Raw genomic sequence first — 27,728 nt, 5'->3', positions numbered from 1 at the left:
ATCACAGCTTGTGCACTCGATGCAACACAGAAGGGCACGCACCGTTGTCCTTAGCAAAACAGTGTCTGCTTCTTGCAGGGAGCATGGGATACAGTAGGCCCATACCCTCCACTGGGGCTTCCAGTAGAATAACAGGGGAAGGACCCCACAGGTCAGCACGGATGTCACAAGGAAGAGAACTCTGCGTAGCTTCTGGGTCTGGTAACCAAACACCTCCTGGAGAGTAAATAAAAAAATCACTCTATTTTTTCCCCATATAAAATCACATTTTGTTCCAGGACACACAAACTTTAGGTGCAGGTTGCGTTGGGAGAGCAATCTAGTTTTCGTTGGTTGGATCAGATCCATTGCTTACAGCTGTCAGCTGACACAATAAAAAAAGAAAAAGAAGGAAGGACTCATTTTGCTATCCTGGCACATGGAACTCAAATGTTAGGAGCAAAGAACAGGTGGACTTATTTGGTTCTAAATATTCATGAGTCACCTCAGATTTATTAATATAAAATACCTATGTTTTAGATCAGATTTACTTCCTTTAGATAAAAGGCTTTTTAAAAATTATTAATATGAACTTATTGGAAGAAGATGATAAATTATGACCAATAGGATTCATATCTTGTTTTAGGAATGAAAGTGTGCATAAATGTACTGCTTTGTAAAACAGTAGGGTGATATAAATTAAGAGATTATTTGTACATGTGAAAGATTTTCAACAGACAGCTTATAGGTATTTATCCTGAGAGTAACATGCTGAAATATTTCTGTTTTTAATAATTGATTAGTTAACACTTGTCATGAATTGTGTAAAGACTTGAGATGTAGTTTTAGGGGAACATAAATAGCCAAAAACAATACATTTGCTTCAGATCAGATCAGTCGCTCAGTCGTGTCTGACTCTTTGCGACCCCATGAATCGCAGCATGCCAGGCCTCCCTGTCCATTACCAACTCCCAGAGTTCACCCAGACTCATGTCCATCGAGTCAGTGATGCCATCCAGCCATCTCATCCTCTGTCGTCCCCTTCTCCTCCTGCCCCCTATCCCTCCCAGCATCACAGTCTTTTCCAATGAGTCAACTCTTGGCATGAGGTGGCCAAAGTACTGGAGTTTCAGCTTTAGCATCATTCCTTCCAAAGAAATCCCAGGGCTGATCTCCTTCAGAATGGACTGGTTGGATCTCCTTGCAGTCCAAGGGACTCTCAAGAGTCTTTTGAACACCACAGCTCAAAAGCGTCAATTCTTTGGCGCTCAGCCTTCTTCACAGTCCAACTCTCACATCCATACATGACCACAGGAAAAACCATAGCCTTGACTAGACGGACCTTTGTTGGCAAAGTAATGTCTCTGCTTTTCAATATGCTATCTAGGTTGGTCATAACTTTCCTTCCAAGGAGTAAGCGTCTTTAATTTCATGGCTGCAGTCACCATCTGCAGTGATTTTGGAGCCCAGAAAAATAAAGTCTGACACTGTTTCCCCATCTATTTCCCATGAAGTGATGGGACCGGATGCCATGATCTTCTTTTTCTGAATGTTGAGCTTGAAGCCAACTTTTTCACTCTCCACTTTCACTTTCATCAAGAGGCTTTTGAGTTCCTCTTCACTTTCTGCCATAAGGGTGGTGTCATCTGCATATCTGAGGTTACTGATATTTCTCCAGGCAATCTTGATTCCAGCTTGTGTTTCTTCCAGTCCAGCGTTTCTCATGATGTACTCTGCATAGAAGTTAAATAAACAGGGTGACAATATACAGCCTTGACATACTCCTTTTCCTATTTGGAACCAGTCTGTTGTTCCATGTCCAGTTCTAACTGTTGCTTCCTGACCTGCATACAAATTTCTCAAGAGGCAGATCAGGTGGTCCCATCTCTTTCAGAATTTTCCACAGTTTATTGTGATCCACACAGTCAAAGGCTTTGGCATAGTCAATAAAGCAGAAATAGATGTTTTTCTGGAACTCTCTTGCTTTTTCCACGATCCGGCGGATGTTGGCAATTGCTTAATTAAAGCTAATTTCTAGTTTCCACCTCCTACCATGAAATTTCACAGTATTGTTTTCTAAATTTCAAAAAACTAGATAGTTAGTGTATTTTAAAAAGCCAGAGGGCTCCTGATTATGAGTGACATTGTTACTCTACCATTATTTTACTTTCTGCTGTTATTGTATGCATGGGTGTGTTTTCTGTGACTGGAATCCGGGGTCCAGATCACAGGAATGCAATGTCAAGAAAATGGGTTTTTCTACAGCACTTTCAGTGATGGAATCTCCTGAATTTTATGCCAGTTTACTTTTTAAATTTTATTTATTTTTGACAGTGCTGAGTCTTTTTGCTGCATGTGGGCTTTCTCTAGTTGTGGTGCATGGACTTCTTACCCCATTGGCTTCTCTTGCTGTGCAGCACAGCCTCTGGGACACGTGGGCTTTGGTAGATGTGTCTGCAGGCTTAGTTGCCCTGCAGTACATGGAATCTTCCCTGACCAGGGATTGAACCGCTACATTGGCAGACAGATTCTTAACTGCTGGACCACCAGAGAAGTCCTTAGGACAGTTTGAAAGTGAAAGAAAGTGAAAGTGAAGTCACTCAGTCAAGTCCAACTCTTTGCGATCCCATGGACTGTAACCAACCAGGCTCCTCCGTTCATGGGATTTTCCAGGCAAGAATAGTGGAGTGGGTTGCCATTTCCTCCTCCAGGAGATCTTTCCAACCCAGGGATTGAACCCAGGTCTCCTTCATTGTAGGCAGACACTTAACCGCCTGAGCCATCATGCTTATAATAAATCTTTTGGCTTAATTCTTTGGGAAAGTTTACATCTTCAAAATAATCATTTTAATTAATATCTTCTAATAAAGAACTCTGGTAGATCAAGATTTCAATAAAAGTTGATGAAAGTAACCCTTAAACATATTGAAAAGATCCCAGGTTTAAGAAGCAAAGACGTAAGTTAGAGTCACCACTCTGTTGGTTTCCAACTATGTAAACTTAGGTAAATAATATCATTTCTAGGGAATCCCAATTTACTCTTCTACAAAAACAATTAGAAATATATACCTTACAGGGCACTTAGACTCAAATGAGATAATGTCACCTTAAGTGTTCTGCAAAGTAATTACAAGGTTAAAAGTTTCTTTCCACTACTCCTCAATAGGATCACCTACTTGGGGAAAAATTATCCATTAAGTTTCATGATGCAACTATTTGGAAATTATTCATGATAAGCTTTACATGTATCTTAGAAACACGTGTTCACTCTGCTTTAAGCATATTTTCAATTAGAGCTCCTTTCTCTCTCCTATCTTTCCTCTGATTCTGTAAACCTGCTTTGGTTTTATTTGTCAGTTACATTAGGTTTATTAGACTCAAATAAAAAGTATGTGCCAGTGCACATATTATGTCATAAATATGCATTCGTTTACATTTTAAAAAATGGAATAGCTTTAGCTTTACATTTTTTAAAGTTATTTATTTATTTTTAGTTTGGGCTGTACTGAGTCTTCGTTGCTGCAAGTGACTTTCTCTAGTTGCAGAGAGCAGGGCTACTCTTCAGTATTGGTGTGCAGGCTTCTCTTTGCATTAGCTTCTCTTATTGCAGAGCACAGGCTGTAGGTGTGTGGGCTTCAGGAGTTGTGGCACATGGGCTTAGTTGCCCCACGGCATGTGGGGTCTTCTCAAACCAGAGATTGACCTACCGTCCCCTGCATTGCAAGGTGGATTTTCAACCACTGGACCACCAGGCCCAATATTCATTCTTTTACAAAGCTATTTACAAGGTCTACTTCCAAAGCCCAAGAGTACGCAAAATAGAAGCAGACTAGTTTGGAATTTTAGTCCAGCTTTTAGCTGAAATGAGCACATTTGTAGACAATATAACTTTTTTCTGTTTACTTACATACAGCAATGGCATTGATAATCATAATTCTGGTTTTCCATTAGGTCTTTTCTATACAACAATTTTTTTTATTAAAAAAGTAACTCACAATGCTATCAAGAATTCAATGAAATCACTACAACTACATACTTCCAATAACCTTATAAATTGAGTAATTCTTTAGAGAAAGCAAGGTGATAAATTGTATTAAGAATTATAAAGATGTTTCTATCCCTTGAATCAGTAATTCCACACTCAAAAATATGCTCTAAGGAAATAATACAGGATTGCTGGGAGAAATATCAATAACCTCAGATATGCAGATGACATCACCCTTATGGCAGAAAGTGAAGAGGAACTCAAAAGTCTCTTGATGAAAGTGAAAGTGGAAAGTGAAAAAGTTGGCTTCAAGCTCAACATTCAGAAAACGAAGATCATGGCATCTGGTCCCATCACTTCATGGCAAATAGATGGGGAAACAGTGGAAACAGTGTCAGACTTTATTTTTCTGGGCTCCAAAATCACTGCAGATGGTGACTGCAGCCATGAAATTAAAAGATGCTTACTCCTTGGAAGGAAAGTTATGACCAACCTAGATAGCATATTGAAAAACAGAGACATTACTTTGCCAATAAAGGTCCGTCTAGTCAAGGCTATGGTTTTTCCTGTGGTCATGTATGGATGTGAGAGTTGGACTGTGAAGAAGGCTGAGCGCTGAAGAGTTGATGCCTTTGAACTGTGGTGTTGGAGAAGACTCTTGATAGTCCCTTGGACTGCAAGGAGATCCAACCAGTTCATTCTAGAGGAGATCAGCCCTGGGATTTCTTTGGAAGGAATGATGCTAAAGCTGAAACTCCAGTACTTTGGCCACCTCATGCCAAGAGTTGCCTCATTGGAAAAGACTGTGATGCTGGGAGGGATAGGGGCAGGAGGAGAAGGGGACGACAGAGGATGAGATGGCTGGATGGTATCACTGACTCGATGGACGTGAGTCTGAGTGAACTCCAGGAGTTTGTGATGGACAGGGAGGCCTGGCGTGCTGCGATTCATGGGGTTGCAAAGAGTCGGACACGACTGAGCGACTGATGTGATCTGATCTGATCTTATGTATATAAGATTTCAGGGGGAGGAGCCAAGATGGCAGAGGAGTAGGACGGGGAGAACACTTTCTCCCCCACAAATTCATCAAAAGAGCATTTAAACATCGAGTAAATTCCACAAAACAACTTCTGAATGCCGGCAGAGGACATCAGGCACCCAGAAAAGCAATCCAACTCTTCGAAAGGAGCGCGACTGAACAAAGAGAAGAAATACAGCTCCACCCATCAGAACACCGACACAAGCTTCCCTAACCAGGAAACCTTGACAAGCCACCTGTACAAACCCACACACAGCGAGGAAAAGCCACAATAAAGAGAACTCCACAAACTGCCAGAATACAGAAAGGACACCCCAAACTCAGCAATTTAAACAAGATGAAGAGACAGAGGAATAGCCAGCAGATAAAGGAACAGGATAAATGCCCACCAAACCAAACAAAAGAGGAAGAGATAGGGAATCTACCTGATAAAGAATTCCGAATAATGATAGTGAAATTGATCCAAAATCTTGAAATTAAAATGGAATCACAGATAAATAGCTTGGAGACAAGGATTGAGAAGATGCAAGAAAGGTTTAACAAGGACCTAGAAGAACAAAAAAAGAGTCAATATATAATGAATAATGCAATAAATGAAATTAAAAACACTCTGGAGGCAACAAATAGTAGAATAACAGAGGCAGAAGTTAGGATTAGTGAATTAGAAGATAGAATGGTAGAAATAAATGAATCAGAGAGAATAAAGCAATTAAAAACGAATTAAAAGAAATGAGGACAATCTCAGAGATCTCCAGGACAATATTAAATGCTACAACATTCGAATCATAGGGGTTCCAGAAGAAGAAGACAAAAAGAAAGACCATGAGAAAATACTTGAGGAGATAATAGTTGAAAACTTCCTAAAATGGGGAAGGAAATAATCACCCAAGTCCAAGAAACCCAGAGAATCCCAAACAGGATAAAACCAAAGTGAAACACCCCAAGACACATATTAATCAAATTAACAAAGATCAAACACAAAGAACAAATATTAAAAGCAGCAATGGGAAAACAACAAATAACACACAAGGGAATTCCCATAAGGATAACAGCTGATCTTTCAATAGAAACTCTTTAAGCCAGGAGGGAATGGCAAGACATACTTAAAATGATGAAAGAAAATAACCTACAGCCCAGATTATTGTACCCAGCAAGGATTTCATTCAAGTATGAAGGAGAAATTAAAAGCTTCTCAGACAAGCAAAAGCTGAGAGAATTCTGCACCACCAAACCAGCTCTCCAACAAATACTAAAGGATATTCTCTAGACAGGAAACACAAAAATGGTGTATAAATTCGAACCCCAAACAATAAAGTAAATGGCAACGGGATCATACTTATCAGTAATTACCTTAAACGTAAATGGGCTGAATGCCCCAACCAAAAGACAAAGACTGGCTGAATGGATACAAAAACAAGACCCCTACATATGTTGTCTACAGGAGACCCACCTCAAAACAGGGGACACATACAGACTGAAAGTGAAGGGCTGGAAAAAGATTTTCCATGCAAATAGGGACCAAAAGAAAGCAGGAGTAGCAATACTCATATCAGATAAAATAGACTTTAAAACAAAGGCTGTGAAAAGAGACAAAGAAGGTCACTACATAATGATCAAAGGATCAATCCAAGAAGAAGATATAACAATTATAAATATATATGCACCCAACACGGGGGCACCGCAGTATGTAAGACAAATGCTAACAAGTATGAAAGGAGAAATTAACAATAACACAATAATCGTGGGAGACTTTAATACCCCACTCACACCTATGGATAGATCAACTAAACAGAAAATTAACAAGGAAACACAAACTTTAAATGATACAATAGACCAGTTAGACCTAATTGATATCTATAGGACATTTCATCCCAAAACAATGAACTTCACCTTTTTCTCAAGCGCACATGGAACCTTCTCCAGGATAGATCACATCCTGGGCCATAAAGCTAGCCTTGGTAAATTCAAAAAATAGAAATCATTCCAAGCATCTTTTCTGACCACAATGCAGTAAGATTAGATCTCAATTACAGGAGAAAAACTATTAAAAATTCCAACATATGGAGGCTGAACAACACCCTGCTGAATAACCAACAAATCACAGAAGAAATCAAAAAGAAATCAAAATTTGCATAGAAACGAATGAAAATGAAAACACAACAACCCAAAACCTGTGGGACACAGTAAAAGCAGTCCTAAGGGGAAAGTTCATAGCAATACAGGCACACCTCAAGAAACAAGAAAAAAGTCAAATAAATAACCTAACTCTACACCTAAAGCAACTAGAAAAGGAAGAAATGAAGAACCCCAGGGTTAGTAGAAGGAAAGAAATCTTAAAAATTAGAGCAGAAATAAATGCAAAAGAAACAAAAGAGACCATAGCAAAAATCAACAAAGCCAAAAGCTGGTTCTTTGAAAGGATAAATAAAATTGATAAACCATTAGCCAGACTCATCAAGAAACAAAGGGAGAAAAATCAAATCAATAAAATTAGAAACGAAAATGGAGAGATCACAACAGACAACACAGAAATACAAAGGATCATAAGAGACTATTATCAACAATTATATGCCAATAAAATGGACAATGAGGAAGAAATGGACAAATTCTTAGAAAAGTACAACTTTCCAAAACTCGACCAGGAAGAAATAGAAAACCTTAACAGACCCATCACAAGCACGGAAATTGAAACTGTAATCAAAAATCTTCCAGCAAACAAAAGCCCAGGTCCAGACGGCTTCACAGCTGAATTCTACCAAAAATTTAGAGAAGAGCTAACACCTATCCTGCTCAAACTCTTCCAGAAAATTGCAGAGGAAGGTAAACTTCCAAACTCATTCTATGAGGCCACCATCACCCTAATACCAAAACCTGACAAAGATCCCACAAAAAAAAAAACTACAGGCCAATATCACTGATGAACATAGATGCAAAAATCCTAAACAAAATTCTAGCAATCAGAATCCAACAACACATTAAAAGATCATACACCATGACCAAGTGGGCTTTATCCCAGGGATGCAAGGATTCTTCAATATCCGCAAATCAATCAATGTAATACACCACATTAACAAATTGAAAAACAAAAACCATATGATTATCTCAATAGATGCAGAGAAAGCCTTTGACAAAATTCAACACCCATTTATGATAAAAACTCTCCAGAAAGCAGGAATAGAAGGAACATACCTCAACATAATAAAACCTATATATGACAAACCCACAGCAAACATTATCCTCAATGGTGAAAAATTGAAAGCATTTCCTCTAAAGTCAGGAACAAGACAAGGGTGCCCACTTTCACCATTACTATTCAACATAGTTTTGGAAGTTTTGGCCACAGCAATCAAAGCAGAAAAAGAAATATGAGGAATCCAAATTGGAAAAGAAGAAGTAAAACTCTCACTATTTGTAGATGACATGATCCTCTACATAGAAAACCCTAAAGACTCCACCAGAAAATTACTAGAACTAATCAATGATTATAGTAAAGTTTCAGGATATAAAATCAACACACAGAAATCCCTTGCATTCCTATACACTAATAATGAGAAAACAGAAAGATAAATTAAGGAAACAATTCCATTCACCATTGCAATGAAAAGAATAAAATACTTAGGAATATATCTACCTAAAGAAACTAAAGACCTATATATAGAAAACTATAAAACACTGGTGAAAGAAATCAAAGAGGACACTAATAGATGGAGAAATATACCATGTTCATGGATTGGAAGAATCAATATAGTGAAAATGAGTATACTACCCAAAGCAATTTATAGATTCAATGCAATCCCTATCAAGCTACCAACAGTATTCTTCACAGAGCTAGAACAAATAATTTCACAATTTGTATGGAAATACAAAAAACCTCGAATAGCCAAAGCGATCTTGAGAAAGAAAAATGGAACTGGAGGAATCAACCTACCTGACTTCAGGCTCTACTACAAAGCCACAGTTATCAAGACAGTATGGTACTGGCACAAAGACAGAAATATAGATCAATGGAACAAAATAGAAAGCCCAGAGATAAATCCACGCACATATGGACACCTTATCTTTGACAAAGGAGGCAAGAATATACAATGGATTAAAGACAATCTCTTTAACAAGTGGTGCTGGGAAATCTGGTCAACCACTTGTAAAAAGAATGAAACTAGAACACTTTCTAACACCATACACAAAAATAAACTCAAAATGGATTAAAGATCTCAACGTAAGACCAGAAACTATAAAACTCCTAGAGGAGAACATAGGCAAAACACTCTCTGACATACATCACAGCAGGATCCTCTATGACCCACCTCCCAGAATATTGGAAATAAAAGCAAAAATAAACAAATAGGACCTAATTAAACTTAAAAGCTTCTGCACATCAAAGGAAACTATTAGCAAGGTGAAAAGACAGCCTTCAGAATGGGAGAAAATAATAGCAAATGAAGCAACTGACAAACAACTAATCTCAAAAATATACAAGCAACTCCTACAGCTCAACTCCAGAAAAATAAATGACCCAATCAAAAAATGGGCCAAAGATCTAAATAGACATTTCTCCAAAGAAGACATACAGATGGCTAACAAACACATGAAAAGATGCTCAACATCACTCATTATCAGAGAAATGCAAATCAAAACCTCTATGAGATACCATTTCACACCAGTCAGAATGGCTGCGATCCAAAAGTCTACAACTAATAAGTGCTGGAGAGGGTGTGGAGAAAAGGGAACCCTCTTACACTGTTGGTGGGAATGCAAACTAGTACAGCCACTATGGAGAACAGTGTGGAGATTCCTTAAAAAACTGGAAATAGAACTGCCTTATGATCCAGCAATCCCACTGCTGGGCATACACACTGAGGAAACCAGAAGGGAAAGAGACACGTGTACCCCAATGTTCATCGCAGCACTGTTTATAATAGCCAGGACATGGAAACAACCTAGATGTCCATCAGCAGATGAATGGAAAAGAAAGCTGTGGTACATATACACAATGGAGTATTACTCAGCCATTAAAAAGAATACATTTGAATGAGTTCTAATGAGGTGGATGAAACTGGAGCCTATTATACAGAGTGAAGTAAGCCAGAAGGACAAACACCAATACAGTATACTAACGCATATATATGGAATTTAGAAAGATGGTAACGATAACCCTGTATACGAGACAGCAAAAGAGACACTGATGTATAGAACAGGCTTATGGACTCTGTGGGAGAGGGAGAGGGTGGGAAGATTTGGGAGAATGGCATTGAAACATGTGAAATGTCATGTATGAAACGAGATGCCAGTCCAAGTTCAATGCACGATGCTGGATGCTTGGGGCTGGTGCACTGGGACGACCCAGAGGGATGGTATGGGGAGGGAGGAGGGAGGAGGGTTCAGGATGGGGAACACATGTATAATTTTTTTTAAATTAAAAAAAAAAAAGAAAAAAAAAATAAAGATTTCAGCACAGCATTATCTGTAATAGCAAAATTATTAGAAGGAATAAATGATAGCTAACAGTTCAATAAGATGTGAGTCAAAACAATGGGCTATTGTGGAGCCATTTAAAACAAAATGCATGAACTCAATTTAGAAGTGTAGGCATGATATGCTGCTGCTGCTGCTGCTGCTAAGTTGCTTCAGTTGTGTCTGACTCTATGCAACCCCATAGGCCGCAGCCCACCAGGCTCCCCTGTCCCTAGGATTCTCCAGGCAAGAACACTGGAGTGGGTTGCCATTTCCTTCTCCATTGCATGAAAGTGAAAAGTGAAAGTGAAGTCGCCCAGTTGGGTCCGACTCTTAGCGACCCCATGGACTGCAGCTCACCAGGCTCCTCTGTCCATGGGATTTTCCAGGCAAGAGTACTGGAGTGGAGTGCCATTGCCTTCTCCGGGGCATGATATGATATATGATATAATGTTAAGTGAAGAAAAGAACAGATAAAAATAGATGGACAACAAATAGCAATATGATGAACTTTAACCTAACTATATCAATAATTACATTAAATGCAAAAGGTCTTAATTTTACGTTTGAAAGCAAAGATGATCAGGCTAGACAATAAAAGATTTAGTATATGCTGTTTAAAAGAGACACACTTTAAATGTAAAGAAGCAGATAGATTAAAAGGATAATGAAGGGGAAAACATAGCATACAAACACTAAGAAAACAGAATCAGTAAAGCTATATTAATGGCAGACAAAACAGACTCTAAAAAAAAGAAATAAGAGAAAAAGGACAAAGATTCATTCAACAAAGAGACATAACAGTCTTAAATTTTTGTGCATCTATAAACACAGTTTCAAAACTTAAAAAGAATACTTGATAGAACTTAAATTTACTCTCATTATTGGAGATTTTAAAACATAAAGAAGGAAATAATAAAGATAGGAAGAGAAACGAATAAGATAGAAAGCAGACATACACTAGACAAAATCAAGAATGCCAGATTTGTACTTAGAGGGGTTAATAAAATTGATAAACTCAAATCTGAATATTTTATGGTTATTAAAGAAAATGAATGTGTAACTAAAAGCCGTAATACCAAAAAAAAAAAAGATCTTCAATCCCAGATGGCATGTGAATCCTTTCAAATATTTGAGGTAGAAGCGATATCAGTCTTTCACAAACTGTGTCATAAATAGAGGAGGTAGGAATCCTTCCAACTCATTTTATGAGGCTGGCATATTCAGATACCAAGATCAGATAGGTATGTAATAAGAAAGAAAAATTATAGGCTAGGATTTATAAGAAACATGGATGAAATTATCCTGAAGTACATTTTCTAAATCAGTGAAATATTTAAAAAGCAATGAGTCATTATCAAATGCAGTTTATTCTAGGATTACAAGAACTTGAAAATCAATGTATTTTGGTAAATTAACTTGAAGAAAATGATAATCAGATACAGAGAAATTTTCATAAAATTTAATACCAATACATTAAAAAAGAAAGAAACCTCTCAGCAACCTAGCAACAGATAAGAACACCTTTCAGCTAATATTATGCTTAATGATAAAATATTACTGCTCTTGAAGTGACAAGCAAAATAAGGTTACCAGCAATCACTACTAGGATACAATATAGTACTGGAAATCTTAACCATTGCATAAGACAAGAAAATGAAATAATGTTTATAATAATTAGAAAATGAAAAGTAATAATACTATATTATATACTTGAAAGTTGCTAAGAGACGAAGTCTTAAATGTTCTTACCACAAAAGAGAAGTGATAATTATGTGAGGTGATGGAGGTGTTAGCTAATATTATGGTGGTAATCATTTCATAGAATTTAAGTATATCTAATCAACATGTTGCATACTTTAAACTTACAAATTTTTATATGTCAATTATATCTCAATACCTTTGGAAAAAAGAAGTAAAATTCTCTTTATGAGTAGATAATGTGATTACATACGTAAAGAAATTCAAAAGAATGCGCAATTATCAGAGTTAGTAAGTGAAATTATCAAGGTTTTTGGATACTGTGTCAATATAGAAAAACCAATTGTATTTAAATATACTAGTAACAAACAACTTGAGAGTAAAGTTAAATATCATTTGTAGTACTATCCAGGGGAAAAAATCAATTATCTTGTAATAGTTCTATCAAAATTGTGCAGGACCTCTGAATTGAAAACTACATATTATTACTGAGAGCAAAGACACAAATAGAGAAGTTCATTAAGTTTGAGGACTAACCATTAGCAATCCCATTTAACTAAATGATGATTGAATTCATGGAACTGTACAATGAAAATCAGTGTATTTTTTTATATCATTGTATGTACATATGTCGATAAGAAATAAGACAAAAGTGGAGTTTGTTATTAGATGTCCAAGCAGGTGAAAGTTACTTTACTTACTTTAGTGTGATTGAATTGAGAAAGAGAGAATGACAGCAAAATTTGGGAAGTGAATGATAAAAGACAAGGACCATCGAAAGGATTTCTATGGAAAGTAGGAAGTTTGGTGGCCTGGGAAGACAGTAACTGTCTTGAGCTGTGGATGACTGGCAAGTGCCAAGATACATAGGAGGAGAGTTAAAAATCACATCTCCAATAACCAAGAGAAATTTCCGTGAAAGACATTGCTTATGGCTGGAAACAGCTCAGTGTTAAAATATCAACAGCTTTTTCCCTGATCTGTTCAAAAAAAAATCAGTAGAAAAATAGATAATAGACAGAAATAAAAGACCTTGCAAATGTCAGAGTAACTTTCAGACCTGTGTAGCTCCTTGAGCAAAGATGAGCAGAAGGAATACTTTTGCTTCCTTGATAAACTGGCCTCATGAATCTTAATGAAATTCCTTTCTCTCCTTTCTCAGTTTTCCTGGAGTGTATGTGACTAGATATGGAACTTGTCTTAATGAAATTCCTTTCTCTCCTTTCTCAGTTTTCCTGGAGTGTATGTGACTAGATATGGAACTTGTCTTAATGAAATTCCTTTCTCTCCTTTCTCAGTTTTCCTGGAGTGTATGTGACTAGATATGGAACTTGAGGTCTCAGCTCAAAGAATCGCTACTTGACTTGGCACTCTTTCGATCTAGTCTCAATTGGTTTGTGTGATTCGAGTTTATCATATTTTCATTTTAACCAATTAATCTCAACTATAATTTGATTGTTCTAAATGATTATTCTTCGATACAGTAAGATTCACTCAGAGTTCTCCTAAATATTGATTCAGTCCTAGTAAAATCCACTAAGAAATGCAGGATAGACGACAGAGCCAGGAATATTATGTGAGCCATAATCGGAAGACAAGTAGAATATAGAGGTTTTGTAAATGTAAAGGTTCTGCGAACAGGAGTGAGAAGATCAAAATCTCAAGCTCCTTTCAGTGAACTGAGCTTTGCCACCTATTAGCTATGTGACCTCAGGACTTAACCTAAGTCTCAATTTCCATCTCTGTACTTAGGGGATATTAATAACACACACCTGGACAAATAGTTGTGAAGGTTAAACAAGAAGTGTAAGGTGCTGAGGACAAAGGAAGTGCTCAGTCAATGTTAGCAGTGGTTTGATAATAGGTTCCTAGTGGCTCAGATAGTAAGGAATCTGCCTGCAATGCATAAGACCTGGGTTTGATCCCTGAGTCAGGAAGATCCCCTGCAGAAGGAAATGGCAACCCATTCCAGTATGCTTGCCTGGAGAATTCCATGGACAGAGCAGCCTGGTGGCCTACAGTTCATGAGGTTGCAAAGAGTCAGACACGACTGAGCAATTAACACTCTGACTTTTCAGTCAAAGGAGGAAAAGAGGTGACTCAGTTTTGAGTTGCAATATACTGAGTCAAGGTTGGCAATGGAAACAGGCTGTATTCCATTTGCTGAGGATCCCAGACCTGCCACTTATTACTGGAGTTGAATAGCACAGAGGTTGCGCCCATCTTTGAATAAACTTGAATTGTAGTTCCTTGAAGCAATAATGTTCCCTCACTTCTTTGTTCCCCAACAGAATTCTGTATTCCAAATGCTAGGAAAGGTGGCACAGCCTTAAATGTCTTTTCCTAGACCCAGAGTACAGAGTAGGCAGCCTCTGTACTGACTAGGAGTAACTGAAATATGCAGATGCCTTTTGACGGAGGTTGTTCTCTAAGGTCACAATTTAGAGCCTTATCCAAGTCTGTCAGCAGAGCCTCTGTTCTTTACAGCCTACTCTGTTACCTTCTAGAAGCCCTCACTCCTATTTCTTGCTCCATCACTTGCCAGTTAATATGATCTGGGTAAATGATTTAATTCTCTGAACTTTAGATTCCTTGTGTGAAAAATGTGGCTGGTTGTAAAACGATGGAAGTTGTCTGACATCACAGTTAAAAGCTGGGGATAGGGCATGAGAAAACCAAGTTCAAATCATGCCTCTACCACTTAAGCACTTAACCCTTGGGAAATCCACATGACTTTGGATGATTCAATTTCCTCCTTTATAAATAAATATAGAAACATTAACTATTTTTCTGGGTTATTGTGATAAACTAATGAGATAATGCATGCAACACAGTACAGTTCCTGAAACATTTTGAACATTCAGTATATGTTGAAAGTAAACATTAGCTTGGTTAATTTACCATCCAACAAAATTTCAGTGGATTATAAGTAGCCAGTCTTGTTGAACTGGTTGTGAAATGTTTTGACCATAGGCAATATTCAGAGCTAAATGCTATTTGCCAAAACCATAAGTTGTGCTTCTAAAAGTGGCTTAAGTGGAATTTTTGCTTTTTCCACAGAGCACAAATTGTCAAAACTGAAATCAAATGCAGGCTAAAGAGAAAACTGCTCACCTTTGTGATATGTGAAACTAGGAGAAAGGCTTTAAGATAAACACCAAATTGATTCAAAGACTCACTAGATGTAGTAACTATATGCCCAAGTATCCCAATGCACACACACACACCATTACAGTCCCCTTTCACTAGTAGGGGAAGTAAACAGTGTACCAGATAATTCTGTCTCTGATGCTTACATAATATGACCTTTTATATGTTTACTTCACTGAGCTCAATTTTCTCAGCTGTTAAACCGATATCTGAGTAACTAGCTCGTAGGGATTTTGTGAGAACATACGTGAAGCACTAGCACATAGAGGACATTAATTATTTCTTGCTTTCTTTATAGGTAGTTTATCAGATATATGCTACCATCAGAGACAGAACCAAGATTGGTCACACTATTTAGGAAAGGAGAATTACAGGGCCCAGCTTCACCTAAACATAATTCTTCCCCAAATTCCCTTTTGGTGGGGTCTTCTTTGTCTTATAGAACTATGCCCAAGGGTTTCCTTCCTACTTGTTCTGGAATTTTCATTGCATCTGGAGCACTAGAATTTATGAACCCCTGGTCTTGTGAACAGGTCTTTTTTCAGTTTTTGTAAACTGTTTTATTATGTTCACCATTCGTGTATTTATCCATCTGAAATATTTGTCGCATACCCACCATGCAAAAGCACAATAGTGATTCAAGTTTTTTGGAATGGGTATTTTGGGTTACAGTGCATAACATTCTCATTTATTCAAGCCAGATTATTACAGCTCAAAGTTACAAATTTATTTACTCAAACAAGATATGCCATAAATGACTCTCATTACCTCAATTACCTTTCATGGATGGCAATGCCAATTTCCTGTTGTGACAAGTTGGGTTTTTCCGTAAGTAAGAATTTTTCAGTAACGTTAGAGTAAGTCAGCCTTTTCTCTGTAGGCCTCAAACTTTTAGTCCTTTGAATCATAGCCAAAGAGATAATGTCTCTGTGTCCTTTTATGAAGCTAGAATTCATCATGTTTTATCTTCTTTTTTTAAAACAACAATCACAGCTCCAGGTTTCTATTCATTATTCACAGTCTACCCTTTGTTGTCTTTATCTGGACATGCCAAATTGTGTTCTTTTATGTGTTAAATGGGAGGATATTCTTAAAACTGCTCTCTTATCTCTAACTCTGCCATGTTTCAAAGTTCTTTTCTTTAATGTTAGGATAATATTGTCTGTAGGTAATGAATCATGTTAGTGTGGCCATTGTTCCTCATCCTGGTATTACTGGTTTGGTGTGATCACATGTAGTAATTTGTGTTAGTTATCACTAGCCACCAAGCATTGTTAATTATAGCTTTCTATGTTTTGTCCTGCATTCATGCCATGGAGTACCCTTTGGGTAAGGATAAAATGTCATGAGTACTTTCACTTTTGTCCACATTTGGCAATAAGAACTAACCTTTCTAGGCATTTATTTAAGTGTCATTTAATCTTCACAACAATCCTATGAAATAGATATTATTATGTATTAAAATAGGTATTATTATTAATAATAATATTTGTAAGTTATTATTTATAGATCAGAGAAACTGAGTTTTATGGGGAAGGGATAAATTAGGAGTTTGGGATTTACATACATATACTACTATATATGGGAGAAGGCAATGGCAACCCACTCCAGTACTCTTGCCTGAAAAATCCCATGGATGGAGGAGCCTGGTAGGCTGCAGTCCATGGGGTCACTAGGAGTCGGACATGACTGAGCAACTTCACCTTCACTTTCATGCACTGGAGAAGGAAATGGCAACCCACTCCAGTGTTCTTGCCTGGAGAATCCCAGGGACGGGGGAGCCTGGTGGGCTGCCGTCTATGGTGTCACACAGAGTCGGACACGACTGAAGCGACTTAGCAGCAGCACTACTATATATAAATAGATAACCTACAAGGGCCTACTATATTAGTTCAGTTCAGTCGCTCACCAGTGTCTGACCCTTTGTGACCCCATGGACTGCAGCATGCCAGGCCACCATGTCCATCATCAAATCCCAAAGTTTACTCAAACTCATGTCCACTGAGTTGGTGATGCCATCCAGCCATCTCATCCTCTGTCATCCCCTTCTCCTCCCGCCTTCAATCTTTCCCAGCATCAGAGTCTTTTCAAATGAGTCAGTTCTTTGCATCAGGTGGCCAAAGTATTGGAGTTTCAGCTTCAACATCAGTCCTTCTAATGAATATTCAGGACTGATTTCCTTTAGGATGGACTGGTTGGATCTCCTTGCAGTCCAAGGGACTCTCAAGTGTCTTCTCCATAGTTCAAAAGCACCGATTCTTCAGCACTTAGCCTTCTTTATAGTCCAACTCTCATATCCATACATGACTACTGGAAAAACCATAGTCTTAACTAGACTGACCTTTGTTGATAAAGTAATGTCTCTGCTTTTCAATATGCTATCTAGGTTGGTCATAACTTTCCTTCCAAGGAGTAAGCGTCTTTTAATTTCATGGCTGCAATCACCATCTGCAGTGATTTTGGAGCCCTCCAAAATTAAGTCTGTCACTGTTTCCACTGTTTCCCCATCTATTTGCCATGAAGTGATGGGACTAGATGCCATGATCTTAGTTTTCTGAAAGTTGAGTTTAAGCTGACATTCTCACTCTCCTCTTTCACTTTCATCAAGAGGCTCTTTCAGGTCAGTTCAGTTCAATTCAGTTGCTCAGTTGTGTCCGACTCTTTGCGACCCCATGAATCGCAGCACGCCAGGCCTCCCTGTCCATCACCATCTCCCGGAGTTCACTCAAACTCACGTCCATTGAATCAGTGATGCCATCCAGCCATCTCATCCTCTGTCATCCCCTTCTCCTCCTGCTCCCAAGCCCTCCCAGCATCAGAGTCTTTTCCAATGAGTCAACTCTTGGCATGAGGTGGCCAAAGTACTGGAGTTTCAGCTTTAGCATCATTCCTTCCAAAGAACACCCAGGGGCGATCTCCTCTAGAATGAACTGGTTGGATCTCCTTGCAGTCCAAGGGACTCTCAAGAGTCTTCTCCAACACCACAGTTCAAAAGCATCAATTCTTCGGCACTCAGCCTTCTTCACAGTCCAACTCTCGTATCCATACATGACTACTGGAAAAACAGCCTTGACCAGACAGACCTTTGTTGGCAAAGTAATGTCTCTGCTTTTCAATATGCTATCTAGGTCTTCCTAATTTTCTGCCAGAAGTGTGGTGTCATTTGCATATCTAGGGTTATTAATATTTCTCCCGACAATCTTGATTCCAGCTTGTGCTTCATTCAGACCAGTGTTTCTCATGATGTACTCTGCATATAAATTAAATAAGCAGGGGGACAATATACAGCCTTGACCTACTCCTTTCTCTATTTGGAGCCAATCTGTTGTTCCATGTCCAGTTCTAATTGTTGCTTCCTGACCTGCATACAGGTTTCTCAAGAGGCAGGCCAGGTGTTCTGGTATTCCCATCTCTTTAAGAATTTTCCACAGTTTGTGGTGATCCACAGTGTCAAAGGCTTTGGCATAGTCAATAAAGCAGCAGTAGACATTTTTCTGGAACTCTCTTGCTTTTTCAGTGATCCAACAGATATTGGCAAATTGATCTCTGGTTCCTCTGCCTTTTCTAAATCCACTTTGAACATCTGGAAGTTCACATTTCATGTACTGTTGAAGCCTGGTTTGGAGAATTTTGAGCATTACTTAGATAGTGTGTGAGATGAGTGCAATTGCACAGTAGTTTGAACATTCTTTGGCATTACCTTTCTTTGGGATTGGAGTGAAAACTGACCTTTTCCAGTCCTGTGGCCACTGCTGAGTTTTCCAAATTTGCTGACATATTGAGTACAGCACTTCCACAGCATCATCTTTTAGAATCTGAAATAGCTCAACTGGATTTCCATCACCCCCACTAGCTTTGTTTGTAGTGATGCTTCCTAAGGCCCACTTGACTTCTCATTCCAGGATGTCTGGCTCTACGTGAGTGATCACACCATCACGATTATCTGGGTCATGAATATCTTTTTTGTATAGTTTTCTGTATATTCTTACCACCTTTTCTTAATATCTTCTTCTTCTGTTAGATCATTCAGGTATAACCTAAATCAAATCCCTTACGATTATACAGTGGAAGTAAGAAATAGGTTAAGGGATTAGATCTGATAGAGTATCTGAAGAATGATGGATGGAGGTTCATGACATGGTACAAGAGGCAGGGATCAAGACAATCCCCAAGAAAAAGAACTGCAAAAAGGCAAAATAGTTGTCTGAGGAGGCCTTACAAATAGATGTGAAAAGAAGAGAAGTGAAAGGCAAAGGAGAAAAGGAAAAATATATCCACTTGAATGCAGAGTTCCAAAGAATAGCAAAGATAGATAAGAAAGCCTTCCTCACTGATCAATGCAAAGAATTAGAGGAAAACAATAGAATGGGAAAGACTAGAGATCTCTTCAAGAAAATTAGAGATACCAAGGGAACATTTCATGCAAAGATGGGTACAATAAAGGACCAAAATGGTATGGACCTAACAGAAGCAAAAGATATTAAGAAGAGGTGGCAAGAATACTTTAGAGCAAATGGCAAATATACTCAATATTTTGTAATAATTACAAGGGGAAAGAACTGAAAAAGGATATATGTATATATGTGTTTATATATACATGTGTGTGTGTATACATATATATATATATACTGAATTACTTTGCTGTACACCTGAAACTAACACAATATTGTAATCAACTATACTTCAATAAATAAATAAATAATCAAAAATAAAATTCTTTGCCAATTCTCCCCAACAAAATAAAATAAAATGAAATGTAGACCTGTTGACAAACTAGAAAAATAAAAAAGAAACTGTTGGGGGCCAGAGTGAGGTACTCCGCCCATGGCAAAGGTCATGAGGAAGGAGGCTCGACGTACGCAAAGGCGGGATCGAGCCTCAGGAGTCCCCCTGGAAATCCTCGAGCATCTACCCCCATTAACCAGAGCCTGCCTACTTTACTACTTTGTGCTCTCACCTACACCTCTGACTTTACGGGGGGCTGTCCCCCACCACCTCTTTCGGAGAAGGAGTTAACTTAGAGCTCCAGTTAATAATAATTCCTGGGCATGATAAGAGTGTTTTAACCTACAAACTCCTCTGAAGGTTCTCTAGCCTGCCTGACAGGCTTGTCCGGCCACATGTGATTACTCACAGCCTCCCAACCATGAGAGGCATGAGATGCTTTAAACCTTCTAAAAACAGGTTCCTTAGAAAAGTTAGAAAACTATTAGTATAAGTATAATGGGTTGATTAGAAATTGTATTGGTGAAGGGTTTTTCATTTATTGAGCCAATGTTTGTTGCTAAGTCTCCATATCCCCTGCCCTTACACATATTAATGAATATATAGAAGAAATAACTATTAACCTTTGATATTAATCGTGTTAGACCTTAGGCTAAGTAAATTCTTTCCTTAACTAAAACCCACTACACCCTCACCCTATAGGAATGTAACTTTATTTGGGTGGCGTCTGTTTTAAGAATAATCACCCTTGGAGAAAAAAGTGTTCTGACCACTGTCACAAGGAGAGGGTCGTAAATTGTCAGCAGGCCCCCCTGGCCAGAAGATGATGTAACACCCCTAAGACCTCTGTATACATTTGTGTGAAGCACCTGACTTTAATAAAAGTCAGGACTGCTGTCCCCGCATGACTTTTGTATAACATCTCAGTGTATAAAAACAGACTCTGGAAAATAAAGAACTGGGATCAGTTTCTCAAAATACTGGTCTCCCCATGTCTCTCTCTCTTTCACTCTGGCTGAGTCTCCATCTGGAGCGTGGAACCCACCATGCTTACTAATTATGCCTGGGCTTCTAAGATCCGACCGGGGAGGCCTCAGTGTCTCCTCTCCTTCGGGAGAACAGAAGGACGCCTGCAGCCTACATAAGTGGTGCAAACTTCTTGTCTTGAAGTTTTATTGGTCTCCCGCGTAAACCAAGCCACTCAGCCTCTTTTCTCCACTGAATTTTCCTACTGAGCTATCCTTATTCTATTACTCTTTATATCTTTAATTAATATCTAATTGAAGCTATTGTATCCTGACCCTCGCCGACGCCGTCCCCGCTTCGAATACCCTGGATCAGCCGGGGTTGGACCCCAGCAAGAAACACATGGTCTGCCCAGAAGTAAAAGTATAACTAAGGATTTTTGTTTAATGAGACTTATGGTGAGAGAGCACTAAATATACATCAAAAGGAAATGAAATGCATAGGCTGATTACCAGGGGCAATTTTAAGAACCAAAATTGGCCCCATGTCAAAGGCATGGGGCAACATGGCACATTCTGTTTAAAGTTATTTGTGGAGTAAGAGCATCACTAAACAGGAGGAGTATGTCAGTAATTATTTGGTTCAAATTTCTCTCTTGGGAAAAAAATAGCTGTACACCATCTTTCACAGATGAACATCCATTGTCTGCTTAAGACAGACTACTCACTACCTGGCAGGGTTGCACCTTCACTTGTTGGACAGCTGTGATGGCATGTTCATTTTTCTATCACTGAATAACCAATGGCTTAACACAACACAAATTTACTGTCTCACAGTGTCCATGAGTTAGGTTTGGCTAGCTGGGTCCTCTGCTCAGAGTCTCATAGACTAAAGTAAGGTATTGTCTGGACTCTGCACCTTCTGGAGATCAAAGATTTCATTCAAGATCACATAGTTGTTGGTAGGATTCACTTACTTGTAACTTTAGAACAAAGGTCCCCATTCTCTGACCGGTTGTCAGCCAAAAGCTACTCTCAGTTCTCAGTTCTTACAGATTACTCAGAGCTTCTTACTACTCTGAACCTTCCATCTTCAAAAGTGCAAAGTAAAGCCTCCTTTGCTCATATCTCTCTTATGCTTTAAATCTGACTTCAGGAAATGTCCAGATTGTTTTCTGGGCTCACCTGATTAGGTCAGGCTTATCCAGATACTTTCTCTCTCTTTTTTAATTAAAATATAGTTGATTTACAAGATTGTATTAGTTTCAGTTGTACAAAAAAGTGATTCATTTATTTTTTTTATTCCATTATAGGTTATTGTAGGATACCAAATACAATTTCCTGTGTTATATAATAAACCCTTGTTGCTTATCTGTTTTATATATAGTTTATACCTGTTAATCCTGCACTCCTAATTTGCCCATTCCTCCCTCCTTCTCCCCTTTGGAAAACATTGTTTTGTTTTCTAGGTCTATTTCAGTTTTTACATAAATTCATTTTTATTATTTTTTAGATTCTACACATAAGTGATATTATATCATATTTGTCTTTGTCCGACATTTCATTTAGTATAATATTCTCTATGTGCATCCATATTGATGCAAATGACAATGTTTCATTCTTTTTTATGGCTGAGTAGTATTTCATTATATACATATACACTTTGTCTTCTTAAACCAGTTGTCTATTGATGGGCACTTGGGTTGTTTCCATATCTTGGTGACTGTAACTAGTGCTGCTGTGAACATTGGGGTGCATGTATTTTTTTTAAACTACAGTCTTTATCTTTTCTAGATCTATGTCTAGGAATGGGATTGCTGGGTCATGTGGTGACTATTTCTCTCTTTTTTTTTGGTCTCTAGCTGTGTATCCTTATTTTTAATTTTTTGAGGACCCTGCATACTGTTTTCCACAATGGCAACACCAATTTATATCCACCAGCTGTTTAGGAGGGTTTCCTTTTCTCTACACCTTCTCCAGCATTTATTATTTGTAAATCCCTTTTTGCCATATGTCCCCTGCATTACAAGGCAGATTCTTAACCCGTGAGCCACCAGGGAAGTCCCCAGAGAATTTTAAAATCTTGATTCTGTCATCTGTACTGTTCTTTCTCCCTCATAATGGGGTGCCAGTTGCAGATCAGATAAGCTTGTCAATCTATAATATAAATGGTGGCTAAATAAGAAAGAGACAGTAAGGCTCACTTTTGAATTTTCAGAGTTAGTCCTTTGAGTTTTATTTTGTTTGTCCTTTAATGGAATATTAGGAATATGTGATAGTGTTTAAAATAATTCAGATGTTCAAAATTTCTGATGTTTCTTACCAACTCTTTACATATTATTTTTGAAATGATAGACTTCAATTATCATTCCCCAAGTTTAAACAGAGGAAGAGAAAATATCCTTAGCATCACATTCACCTATTACATTATTTCTGTAATTTTTAAAGCCATGTGACAACCCCTGACTCCTTGCATGTAAATTTACCCTTTATATTTTCATAGCACTTTCCATGTTTCCTACATGATCCTTGCAAACCTTGTGAGTCAGAAGGGGTAATTGATGTCATTCTCAGACAACTAACAAGGTCCCATAAGTTGTCCATAGCCATCCAGTCAGCTGTGGACACTTGACTAAGATCTGCTGTCTTAAGGCCATGGCTCCTCCACTGTATTCCAGAAAAAAGTTACCACAAAGGGAAGTTCTCTCCTATCAAACCTGTGTCCTCCGCGCCAAGTAGCCGTTTTGCCTTCTGGGCTGCTCCCGTTTGTGATTCTGACACTAAAGTGGTGGGCATGTGTGCAGAGGGGAGCACCGAGAGAATGGTTGGGCTTGACGACCAGTGTGACTCATGCAGCACTTCTGTCTCATGGGCAGAATCTGTCTCGTCTCCACCAAGTAAATGCAGCAAGTGAGGCCCGAGAGGACCCCGAAACAGAGGCCGCTATGCACCCCCTGTGCCTCCTGATGCACCTGGCTGAAGAGAAATATGACTTTTTCTTCCAGGAGAATAATCATAATGCTAAAATGATACCAGTCATTCATTGAAAACAGCCTTTCTTACAGAGGTTCCATGGAACAGTAGTTATGAGGGAATCTTCCCTGCCAAGAAAGGATTCCATGTATACACATGTGTGAAATAGAACATACTCTAATGCCCTTTGGGTAGATTCACAGTGAGATACAGTATACTGAAGGCTCTGAGAGGCCCTGAAGTTAATGGCCAGCCTGTTTCACCAAGTACTTCTCAAACTTAATTGCTAGGGAGAAAAGGGAGAGTTTTTATATAATAAATACTATTAACAATATTGTACAACAGAAGATATTTTTGGAAAGGCTGTCTTACCTCATTTTATCCTCACCACAATTCCAAATGGTTGGTATTACTAGCCTCATTTAACAAATAACTCAGCGAGGTTAAAATAACTTACCCAACAGGACCAGAATCTAAGCCCATGTCTGCCTGAGAACAAATCCCTATCCATTAGGCATGAACTGTACAGACTGCAGACTCAGTGAGGTTCTGTGGCTGTGAAGGATGCTGTGGGCTGAGTGAAACAGCAGGGTCCTGAGAAGATCACAAGAAGAGACAAGAAAAGCTGACTGCAAATGGAGAGGCTGATGAAACACTTGGGCAGAAGAAAGGAGACGCTTTTGGGGAAAAAGTGAAGGAACAAGAGACCACTGGAGCCAGGTGGTGGTGTGGGGGTAGGGAGTGGGAGGCAGGAGATTGGGAAGGACAGTCAAGGCCTGTACAGTGACGGTACCTATCACATGAGCTATTGTGAGGGTAACATGAAAGATTGTTTGTCAAACACCCAGCACAAAGAAAAACAAAAAACAAAAAAAAACACCCAGTACAGCACCCACACAGGAAGTATGTGGAGGAGCAGGGGCTGGAGAACAGGAGATAGTAAGGCAAGGTTCAACTGTGATACTACGGCCACACCTCGTATCTGAGATGAGTTCAGGAAAATGACCCAAGACTGCACGTGGATCACCTCACAGGCCCTCTCCACCCACGGAGGTAGTTTCCACCTCACACCCCCTCACATAATCACAGCGCTTGTTCACTGGAAATGATGACTGCAAGAAGTCAAGTCTGGGCCACAGGAAACCTTTGGGAAAGGAAGAGCAAGTGCTGAGAGGTTGCAAAGGCTGGGATTAGACCAGGCCCTGGTTGAATTGGCCTACTAATTATCTAAGAAAGAAAAAGTCCCAGAGTTTATCATAAGGCTATTTTACATGAGTATACAGATTTCTGGCTTCTCTTTCAAACTCAAAAGACCTGACAGCGCTGGGCCTGCGACGTCTAGAATGGCAATTGCCTGGAGGCAGGTGGCAGCGTCCCGTCAGCTGTGGGCCTAGGTCACCCCTCTAGCTTGCCTACTAGCCAGGTTTCCTGACTCACCTGGATTTGCATCTGTGCTCTCTGCCTAAGTTCTTGAGTAAGATTTATGAAGGAGAGATCGACAGCCGCTCCTTCTCCCCCTCCCCAAGATGCCCTGACAATGAGGTAAACCTAGTGGGAGTTCCTAACAGAGGTTTTTTTTGGTGGATTTCTCTAGAATTGTTTGATCACCAATTTCTTCACCAAAGAAATTGGTGACTCCTGCTATTTAATCCTTTGATACCCATGCCCCCTGTGTGGTTAATAGAAATAAAACACTAGACTCTAAACTTTAAAAATACAGCACTGAGTTAGAGAACAATGAGGAGAAAACAGAGATTTTTTTTTTTTGCACGCTCATCGACATGCTGAAAAAAAGCAAGCAGACCCGCTACAGAGTTGTTCGGTAGTGAACACAAGTGAGTAAGTTTTAGTTCTTTGCATCCCTTCAGTCTGAGGATTTTAGAGCACTATACCACTGTAAAGATCTGTGGGGCAGAAAAATGCAAGCCACTTTTGTAATTTCAATTTCCCAGCCCCCACATTGAAGAAGTTAAAACAAAAAAAAGCAGGTGAAATTAATTTTCATAACATTTTATTTAACCCAACCTATCCAAAACATTGTTACTTCAATGTGTAACCAATATAAAAATTATTCATGAGATATTTTACACTTTGTTTTTAGTGAGCTTTCAAAAGCCTATGTGTGTTTTATTAACACACTAAAGCACTTTTCAGTTGGAATTAGCTACTTCTCTAAAGCGGTTTCCCTGGTGGCTCAGTGGTAAAGAATTCGCTTGCCAATGCAGGAGACAAGGGTTCAATCCTTGGGTCAAGAAATGGCAACTCATTCCAGTACTCTTGCCTGAGAAATCTCTCAGACAGAGGAGCCTGGCAGGCTGAAGTCCATGGGATTGCAAAAGAGTTGGACATGATTAAGAGACTAACCAGCAACAACTTCTCTAAAACCACATGTGGCCAGTGCAGGTATAAATGACATCATTTATTTTCCATAGGTTCACAAACACAATAAGTGGGGAGAGTGCGGATATGAATTTCCCACAGATTTCATAGGGAACCGGAAGAACCAAGCAGAAAATTGATACCCTTTGGATATATGAACCCTATCCTCTGGGTTCCTTTCTGCCCTTCAGTGCACCCTGTCTATTCCATCCCCTCTTTTTCTTAATCTCCATTTCTCATTGCCTCGCTAGAGTGTAAACAGCACAGGGTGTGGAGTGGGGAGGAGTGGACTGGCTTCCTAGGCTGACCTTGGGCAAGTTGCTTACCTCCCAAGTCTCACGTTTCTTGTTTATGAAATAGGATTAATTCCTTCCATGAGTTCTGAGGATCAAATAAAATCATAAATGTAAAGTCTTCAGTACTAAAGAGATATTGTAGGCGTTCTCGAGCTTTTCATAATTACTTTTCAAGATTTATATGTGTTTGGTGGAAGGGGCAGTGGGGAAAAAGAATCAAAGAAGTGAGAACTGTTTTTTGTTTGTTTTTGTTTGTTTGATTTTTTTAATATGGCTACACTCTAGTCCTTCTTTAGGACTTGGTGCTTAAAATCTCTCAATTGGCTCTTATAAGGCATGATTTCAGCCCAGAGCACTAAAAATAAATGAAAAATTTTAAAAAGAGTTTCATTTTTTTGCCTGCATTTGTCTAATTATACAGAGTGCCAGATGATAAGTAGGAACGCCTCCATGAGTACCCTGTGAGGAGGGAACTTCACGGGTCCAATCAAAGCACATCAGGATGGCAAGAGCTAAAAGACACGTGGTCATCATCTAGAAGACACAACTTTCTCTCCCCTGCGTAAAAGTGTGCCTCGTGGATCTCCAGGAGCCTTATCAGACTTCAAGTCAGCACCACCCCAAGTAGCCTACAGGCTCAGACACTTTTGAGAAACTATAATAAAAAGAAGGACAGACTCACCATTTCGTTCTCCTCTCCTGGGTTGAGCAAAGCCTGATGGTCCTTTTCTCTCTCCTCCTCCATCTGAATGGGACCGCCAAACTAATTCCCTGGGGAAATGTCAAAACCACCAGGGCTTCAGCGAATCCAGAACAATCACCAATTGTCATTGCTGTTCTCAGCTGCTTTTAAAATCTCTTAGCACACGCCTTACCTATTAGACTAACAAAGGAGAGGAAATACTTTCCTCAGCCACAGGATTGGTCTGTTAATCTATCCTTTTTTTTTTTTTTTTTTTTTAATTCTTAGTATTTACTTGCTGAACTAAATATAAGTGCCTCCAGACTTAAACTGTTGAACTAGGAAGATAAACCATTTCATGTGCTGTCTGTAAATATCTCAGCCAATGAATGTGAATGGTCAC

At 38.9% G+C, this 27,728-nt stretch overlaps 1 protein-coding gene across 1 annotated transcript in view; it reads right to left on the bottom strand.

Moving 5' to 3' along the window:
* The window catches only part of ATP13A5 (ATPase 13A5), a 122,635-nt gene extending 95,117 nt beyond the window's left edge, over window positions 1-27,518 (bottom strand). The window contains exons 1-2 of the mRNA XM_005903387.3: window positions 27,326-27,518; window positions 43-216 (exon numbers count right to left, since the gene is read on the bottom strand). Of these exons, the coding sequence (XP_005903449.1) occupies window positions 43-216; window positions 27,326-27,388 (237 nt within the window). The 5' untranslated portion in view covers window positions 27,389-27,518. The remainder of the gene's footprint in view (window positions 1-42; window positions 217-27,325) is intronic.
* Window positions 27,519-27,728: the final 210 nt, after the last annotated feature.

The sequence above is a fragment of the Bos mutus genome, chromosome 1 (assembly GCF_027580195.1).
Source record: "Bos mutus isolate GX-2022 chromosome 1, NWIPB_WYAK_1.1, whole genome shotgun sequence".
In the NCBI taxonomy this organism is placed as follows: Eukaryota; Metazoa; Chordata; class Mammalia; order Artiodactyla; family Bovidae; genus Bos; species Bos mutus.
Note: the sequence above shows the minus strand (reverse complement) of the source record. Positions and strands in the feature narration are given on the sequence as shown.